An 8,532-nucleotide genomic window follows, 5' to 3' on the forward strand; every position below is an offset into this window, starting at 1 on the left:
TAATGTTAGATCTGAATTTCTGGCAGTCTAGAGTTGCAGCAAGGGCTGAAAACTTGATTAGATGGGATAATATGAATACAGGAGGTCTTGTGGCACAGTGATTAGTATCCCTACCTCTGGGCTAGAAGCTCCAGGCTTAAGTACCGCTTCAGGACTTGATGGCCATGGAAGTTGTATTCATAACATGGCCAAACAGGTTGATTATCAGGTGGGAAATCCTTCTAATATGCTGATGGCAGGTGGTAAGAGTGGGAGAGTTTCCTGGTCAGCCATTCTGCAGAAGGCAATGGCATTCTGTAAGCCGTCACAGGGAACTCGGGTGAAGGGAGATTTAGAAACCCAAAGAGAAAGGTCGGGGTATCGGAACATAGTGATATGGGTAAAGACAAGCAGAATGGGGCAGGAAGGGACAGAGAGTTTAACAAAAAATGTACGTCAACAAATAAGGCCATTGCAGGGAATAGAAGTAAAAAATAAAATTAAATGTTCTTTATCTGAATGCATGAAGCATCTGCAATAAAATAAGTAAATTAGTGGCACAAACAGAGGTAAAAGGTTTAGATCTAATCACCATTACAGAAACATGGTTAAAAGGTGATCAAGGTTGGGAAATAAGTATTCCAGGATACAAAATATTTCAGAAAGACAAACAGAATGGCAAATGAGGTGGGGTATGACAAAAGGACATTGGTGAGCAAGGATTTGGCCTCTGAAGATCATGAAGTAGAATCAGTATGGGTGGAAATTAGCAATAGCAAGACTCCGAAAACACTGATGGGAGCAGTTTATTGGCCCCCTAACAGTAGTTATACCATTGGGCAGAGCATTAAACAAGAAATTATTGGCGCCTGTAACAAAGGAAATGTAATAATTGTGGGGGTATTTAATCTTCTTAGAGGCTGGGACAATCAAATTGGCAAAAATAATCTAGAAGGTGGGTTTGTAAATGTTTTTGTGACAGTTTCTTGGAGCAGTATGTAGTGGAACCTACTAGGGATAAAGCAATCTTAGATCTAGTTTTCTGTAATGAAGCAGAATTAATTAGTAATGTCATAGCAAAAGATCCACTGAGAAATAGTGACCATAATACCATTCAATTCCACGTTAAGTTTGAAAGTGATATATTCCAATTGCAAACAAAAATCTTAAACCTAATTACATAGGTATGAGGGAAGAACTGGCTAGGATTAATTGGTTGAATAGACTGAAAGATATGGAGGTAGGTGAACAGTAGTAAACATTTAAAGAAACAATTCAAAATGTTCAACAAAAACACACTCCATTGAAGAACAAAAACTCAGCAAGGAGGACCCATCTGTGTCTCACTCAGGAAGTTAAGGATACTATTAGATTAAAAGAAGAGGCTTACAATGTTGCAAAAAGCAGTAACATGTCTCAGGATTGGGAGTGTTATAGAAACCAGCAAAAGACCATCAAAAAGATGATAAAAGGGAAAAAATATCATTAGTAAAGGGTTGAAAGGTTATGGGGAGAGGGCGGGAAATTGGAGTTGAGGCCGAAATGAGATCAACCATGATCGTATTGAATGGTGGGGCAGGCTCGAGGGGCTGAATTGCCTACTCCTGCTCCTAATTCTTATGTTCTTATAATATGGGAGTAAACTAGTCAGAAATGTAAAAATAGATTGTAAGAGTTTTGATAAGTATATAAAAAGGAAGAGAGCAGCTAAAGTAAATGTTGGTCCCTTAGAAGCAGAAGCTAAATAAATTGGGCTCCTATTGTATGGAGTTTAGAAGGATGAGAGGTGATCTCATTGAAACCTACTAAATTCTGAAGAGGCTTGGTAGGATGGAAGCTGAGAGATTGTTTCTGTTGACCAGTGAATCTAAAACACAAAGGCACAGTCTCAGGATAAGGGGCCGATCGTTTAGGACTGAGATGAGGAGAAATTACTGCACTCGAAGGGTTGTGAATCTTTGGAATTCTCTACCTCAAGAGGTTGCAGATGCTCCACCGTTGAGCACATTTAACACTGAGATAGACAGATTTTTGGTCTCTTGGGGAATTAAGGGATATGGGGAGCGAGTGGGAAAATGGAGTTGAAGCCCAAGATCAGCCATGATTATTGAATGGCGAAGCAGGCTTGATGGACCATGTGGTCTATTCTTGTTCCTATTTCAGACCAATTAATATTCTTGCAATTAATATTCTTAATCCAATGGTTTTCCATGGTCGCTAAGGCCCTCTTAGGGCACGGTACCTGAAGAAGGAGTACATAGGAAAACCATCCTAATGCAAAACAAACCCAAGTTTGTCCCTAGCCTTAAACAAAAGGTACCTGATAAAACAACCAAAGGGACTAATGGGCGTGTGCAAGGAAAAATATTGACTTAAACCAGAAAGACTTAAGCTAGAACACTTTTACAGACTAAAAGAAAATAATTTTCAGGAGAACAGGAATAGGTATCAAGCTCAGCTAAAGGCAACAGAAGTTGATATCAGAGCAGCCATAAAGACATGAGGAGAGGATAATGGATAGCTATGGTAATAATAATATAATTGTTTCATCTACAGTAGGAGACAGGGGGCTATTAAGGACTGCACAGGGTTGTTGGGTATTTCCTCAGCGCAAATTCAGCCTGGCTTCCACAAAATGACCGAGGTATTCAATTCAATAGATGAAGCTCAGTTACTAGTAATAGATTGAACAATTGACTCTAAAGTTGTAAGCATCAAAGTGGATGCAGCGATAACTCTGCATTAAAGAACAGGTCTCAAATCAGATTGGCTTGCTCATGGTCAAGAATGTTCAAAGATATGGGAACTGTGCTCAGTGAGCCCCTTGATCATATTTTCACTAGTTCAGGATTGTTCCTATAGACTGGAGGGAGGCTGTTTTGATGGCAACATTCAACAAGGGCAATAACTCAAGATGAAATCTTTCCTGCTTCAGTGAAGTTCCTCCGTCAAATCCATAATCTTGACCAAGCCGTTGGTCACTCTCCTTGTTTGGCCTAGCATTCCCTTTCTGATTTATGACTTTGTGAAAATTTTGGGGATTTTTTTTTCTATATTGAAATGCTCTATAGAGGGAAGTTGTTATTATTTAACACCCAGACACCACCCATTATAACCCATATACTCTCCTCTAACATTCATACACACCCTGTAACACCCACACACCTTTTGTAACACCCATACACAGGGTAATGCAATCTGCTCACGTTACTGAGCATCCAACACTTTGTCCATTATAATCCTCAATATAGATCAAAACTCTCAGAGATGAAATTGGACAAGAGAGGGCTATTGAAGTCAATGGAACTGAATAGTGGGTGGTACCACCTATTTCGCACCCAACTCATGTCAAATTCAACTCCCCCCAAGCATTCTCCTACCTTGCTCCGAGCATGTTTGCCTATGGTTCAGGGAGTGGTCCCTAACCAAGCTGTCCCAGTACATCTACAATGCTGGCATCTACCCAACATTGTGGAAAATTGCCGAGGTATATCTTGTCCAAAATAAAGCAGGACAAATCAAATCTGACCAATTGGTGCTCCATCAGTCTACACTCAATCATCAGCAAAGTGATGGAACATGAAGTTGATAGTGCTATCGCGTGGCACTCACTCAGCAATAACCTGCTGACTGATGCTCAGCTTGGGCTCTGCCAGAACCACTCTGCTCCTGATCTCATTACAGCCTTGGTCCAAACATGGTCAAAAGAGCTGAACTCCAGAGGTGAGATGAGAGTGACTGCCCTTGACACCAAGACAGCATTTGACTGAGTATGGCATCAAGGAGCCCTAGCAAAACTGAACTCAATGTGAATCGGGTGAGAAACTCTCCAGTGGTTGGAGTCACACCCAGCACAAAGGAAGATGGTTGTGGTTATTGGAGACCAATCATCTCGGTCCCAGGACATCACTGCAGGAGTTCCTCAGGGTAATCCCTAGACCCAGCCATCTTCAATTGCTTCATCAATGACCTTTCCTCCATCACACATTAAGTGGGGATATTTGCTGATGATCGTACAGTGTGCAATAACATTTGCAAAATTTCAGCATTCCATGTGCAGCAAAGCCTGGGCAACATTCAGGCATGTGCTGATAGGTTGCAATTAATATTCATGCCACACAAGTGCCAGGTCAATGATGAACTTCAACAAGAGAGAAACTAACCATCTCCTCTTAGCATTCAATTGGTTTACCATCATTGAATCTCCCACTATCAACACCCTGGGGGTACCATTGACCAGAAACCGAACTGGACTAGCCATATAAATAGGTGGCTACAAGAGCAGGTCAGAGGCTGGGAATCCTGCAGGGAGCATCCTGATTCCTCAAAGCCTGTCCACCATCTGCAAGGCACAAGTCAGGAGTGTGATGGAATTGATGGAGCATCCTCCACTTGCCTGGATGAGCGCAGTCCCAACAACACTGAAGAATGTCAACATCACCCAGGACAAAATAGCCCGCCTGATCGCCACCTGATCCATCACCTTTAACATTCACTCCCTCCACCACCGATGCACAGTGGCAGCAGTGTGTACCACCTATAAGATGCACTGCAGCAACTCACCAAGGCTCCTTCAATAGTACCTTCCAAACCCGTGACCGTTACCACCTAGAAGTGCAAGGGCAGCAGACATATGGGAACACCACCACCTGTAAGTTCCCCTTCAAGCTACCCACCATCCTGACTTGGAAATATATTGCTGTTCTTTCACTGTCGCTGGGTCAAAATCCTGGAACTCCTTCCCTAACAGGACTACCACACGGTACCACACTATACCACATGGCCTGCAGCAGCTCAAGAAGGTGGCTCACTACCACTTTCTCAAGCGCAACTAGGGATGAGCAACAAATCTAGGCCTTGCTCGTGACACTCATATCCCATGAATGAATAAAAAAAATGAGTTCTGCAAGACAGCAAGCTCATGGCCTTCTCTCTTTTAATTCACGCCAGGATGTCAACTCAGTAATGTGGAGATGGAATGTTTAACACCCCACCCAGTGCCACAATGCCAGACAGCAGTGCCAAGAGCATACACCACCATACTCTCCCACTGTTTTGATATTATAATGAAATAAGATGTAGGATTTGGTCATAGCCAGCTCCTGGAGGTGATATGGTTATAGATATTCAACATTGATGTGATTTGATGCTGTTCAAGGGTAGCAGGCAGCTTGTTAACACTCCAATTGTTATTAAAATAACCTTTCTCTCTTCTCCAGGAAACAGAAGGTTGTTCAGACATTAACTAATTACTGGTAAGTTTGTCTCATGGATAAACTAGTTTCATTTACATGTGCTTACATTTGTGTATGTTTGTAGTTGTGTGTCACAGTATATGTGTCCTGTACATACGTGTTACATCATATCAATGTACGTGTTACATCACTTGTAACGTGTGATTGTGATATTATGTGTATTGTAAAATAACAAAGTTTTTTTGTGATAGGAAACAGAATGGATGCCCTCTTCTATTGCAAAGTGTCCACATGGTTTTGTACACGTCAAGTGTACATGTCTAGTGTCATGTATATAATATGCATGTGTGTGATACTGCATATAAAATATGTCTACTATCAGTTGTGCTTCTATATCACAATTAATGTGTGAATACTTTCGTATGTTTAAAATCTCACACAGTCTCATACGTATGTGCATAATATCACAGTGTGATATGTATGTAGTCTCAGTGTATTGTGTATAGATTTCCACACTATGTATGTATAGTTTTCCACTGTGATCTGTACATATGTAATATTCAGATAGTGTAATGGATGTGGGATAATTGTGCATCTTCTTTATGCGTGAAAGCTCTCCCAGGATGTTCTCACTGTTTTGATCAGATAAAGGCCCAGATCTTCCTATCCCAGTAGCAGTGTGGAAAGACATTCGCTGCTATTGAGGGCTGCGATGGCATCGAACGTTTCAGGGAAATGGTTTATTCCAGAACCAGGAACTTCCGCATCTCAGAAATGGCTCCTCACTCATGGTCCTCTAAATATAAATTTGGTCTGTTTGCCCGAATACTTACATTGTTTTTTACACTGATTTACTTAGAACTATTCCTAACAGGCCTAAAGCAGCAAGTAAATCAGTGTCAAAGTACTGTAGCACCCACCGCAATGCTGACACAGCTCACCCAATCTCCTGAAACCCTTGACAATGCACACTCCCAACAGCGCTCAACCCCCAGCACCCCAACAGCGCTCAACCCCAGCACCCCGACAATGCACACCCCCTATCTCCCTGACAATACTCACCCCCTGCAGTGCCCCCGACAATGGTCACCCCGCCCAGCTCCCCCAGCAACTTCCCCCCCTCCCCTCCCAGCACCCTGAAAATGGTTACCCCCCAGCACCCGGCAACACTCATCCTCCCAAGCACCCCAACAATGCTCACCCCCTCTCCTCCCCAACAAAGCTCATCCACCCCAGCACCCCGACAACACTCACCACCCCAGCAGCCCAACAATGCTCACCCCTCCAGTATTCTCCAATAATGCTCACTCCCACTCCCTGCAACACCAGCATTGCTTGCCCTCCTCCTGCAAGGGTGGTGATCATTGTCCCGTGTGCAAGGGGTGCGCACTGTCATGGGAGTAAGCTGTGCAGTGTCCGGAATGTGGGGTTGAGAAGGGGATTCTTAAAAGGACGGGTCCATTTAAAAACAGAGCAAATCAAGGATCTGATGACAAGACTTTAAGGGACATGTCTTCAGGACAAAAAGGGGAGCTCAGCTCCGCTGTAGTTACACTTCACCACTAGGATGCCCCACTCTTATTGCCGATAGATTCAAGCTGGAACCAGGAGCAGAAGGTTTAAAAGCTCCAGTGTAAAAAGGTAAGGGCATTGTTTGAAATGGGGTCAACAACGTGCACTCCCACTCCAGTGCTGACTAAAAGATCTGGGCCAAAATCTTGTTTATTTTTAAAAATTTTTTCACTGATTCTGTTTCTTAACGTCCCTTACAAGTCAGTCTTGAAGACTTCCAACTATTGTTAGCTCCCTCGGTCATCTCTTAAATCTCTCAGCCTCAGTGTCTCCTCTGATCTTAAATGGTGTTCCCACATTCTGCAGTGTGATGTATGCTAGCAAGAAGCATTACTTGTGCCAAAGTCTTCTTAACTTCTTCAGAATGTGATAACGCCTATCTGAGGGTGGAGACAACACCTTTTCACCTTTTCACTTTTGAACAAGACACACATAGTACTTGTCATTTGACGGTTGTTTCTATGCTTGTGTCTAACTTCCAAACTCTCTCTCTCTCCCTCTCCTTATCACAGCCTTTGTTGTCTTCTTCTATTTCATTGATATTTCTATGGCCATTTCTTCTTTGAAATTTCCTCTCTTCAACTATTGGTCTACATACTGTACCTCCTATCAGCATCTTCACTGGTTTAAATCAAGACATATTGCATTGCCTCCTATTCTACACCATTTTTTTTCCCAGTAACTCAAGTCTGCCTTCCACAATCTTCTCATCCTCATGTAACACATTAAGACTTTTAAAACTCACGCTGGATGCCATATAGTCATTACTTTGTAATTCTACTCCCTTTCTACTTTTTTCAATCTTGGTGCTGCCTGTTCTGTGGGCCTCAAGCTTATTGCTTAGGTTTCTCAATAAACCAAAACATTGTTTCCCACCTTGAGCAATTTTAAGGTATTAGGAAGATTCTTGAAGCGCTGGAATCTCCCTTCATTCACACTGAGATATTCTTTATGTTTTAGGGCCTTCTAGCTGATGTGTGTAAGGAGATCACAAATCTGAAGACATCAGAAGAATGGGTGCTAGTTAATCAAACCCACCACAAGTTAACGCATTGTAAAGACGAGGCCACCCATTGAAGAGCCAGCCAAAATGTCTTAGTATCACTGTGTTCAATTTGGGGATGTCAGAGTCCAAAAAACCAGGACAGTTGAAATTTGATCAACACATAACTAACTGAAGAAGAATGAGTGTGTGGAAGGGAGGGAGGGGAGAGCAGGTGCACACACTCTTACTTGTCTTTGTGTTCGAGGAGAGAGGTGAGTGGGTGAATGAATGCTTGTGGTACATGGGTGCATTTGAGTGTGAATATGTCTGTTTATTCACTTCAGTGTGTCTGCTGTGTTTAAATTCTTCAAGCTGAGAGACGAGGCTGCTGGGAATTTGAATTGCATTGTCGTAGTGGTAGCATTGTGCAGACTTCAATCAAATAAGTGTGGCTCCAATATATTGTGTATAGTACAGAGCCCCTTAGACTGCCTGACAGTGTGCTTAACCCTACCTCCCTTGCTGTACCATTTTGGTATTTCCATTCATGTTAAGCTTGTGCTAGTTAGAAATTAAAATATTACAACAGTTCTGCGGCATGCACTTATCACTTATTTGCTGAGACCTTGGTCGAGATTGCCCTGACTGTCTTCAATTAAGACCCATGGAACATGGATCTTAAGGGCCAAGAGAACTTTTAGACCCCTCTCTCTCAGTTGGATGATGCTAACCACTCTTCATCAGAAAGAGGATACCTTCATCTCATCTGTCTGAGCTGAATTTGAACCATCGCTCCAGAAT

At 42.5% G+C, this 8,532-nt stretch overlaps 1 protein-coding gene across 2 annotated transcripts in view; it reads left to right on the top strand.

The window, feature by feature from the left end:
- sned1 (sushi, nidogen and EGF-like domains 1) overlaps positions 1 to 8,322 on the top strand; it is a 195,460-nt gene extending 187,138 nt beyond the window's left edge. Inside the window, exons 27-28 of one of the 2 annotated variants that reach the window (XM_078563454.1) lie at positions 5,199 to 5,234; positions 7,707 to 8,322. In XM_078563454.1, the coding sequence (XP_078419580.1) occupies positions 5,199 to 5,224 (26 nt within the window). In that variant the 3' untranslated portion in view covers positions 5,225 to 5,234; positions 7,707 to 8,322. Of the gene's footprint in view, positions 1 to 5,198; positions 5,235 to 5,425; positions 6,139 to 7,706 lie in introns of those variants that run through there. The other variant, XM_078563453.1, reaches the window with a different exon arrangement.
- Positions 8,323 to 8,532: the final 210 nt, after the last annotated feature.

Source organism: Cetorhinus maximus, chromosome 19 (genome assembly GCF_964194155.1).
Source record: "Cetorhinus maximus chromosome 19, sCetMax3.hap1.1, whole genome shotgun sequence".
NCBI lineage: Eukaryota > Metazoa > Chordata > Chondrichthyes > Lamniformes > Cetorhinidae > Cetorhinus > Cetorhinus maximus.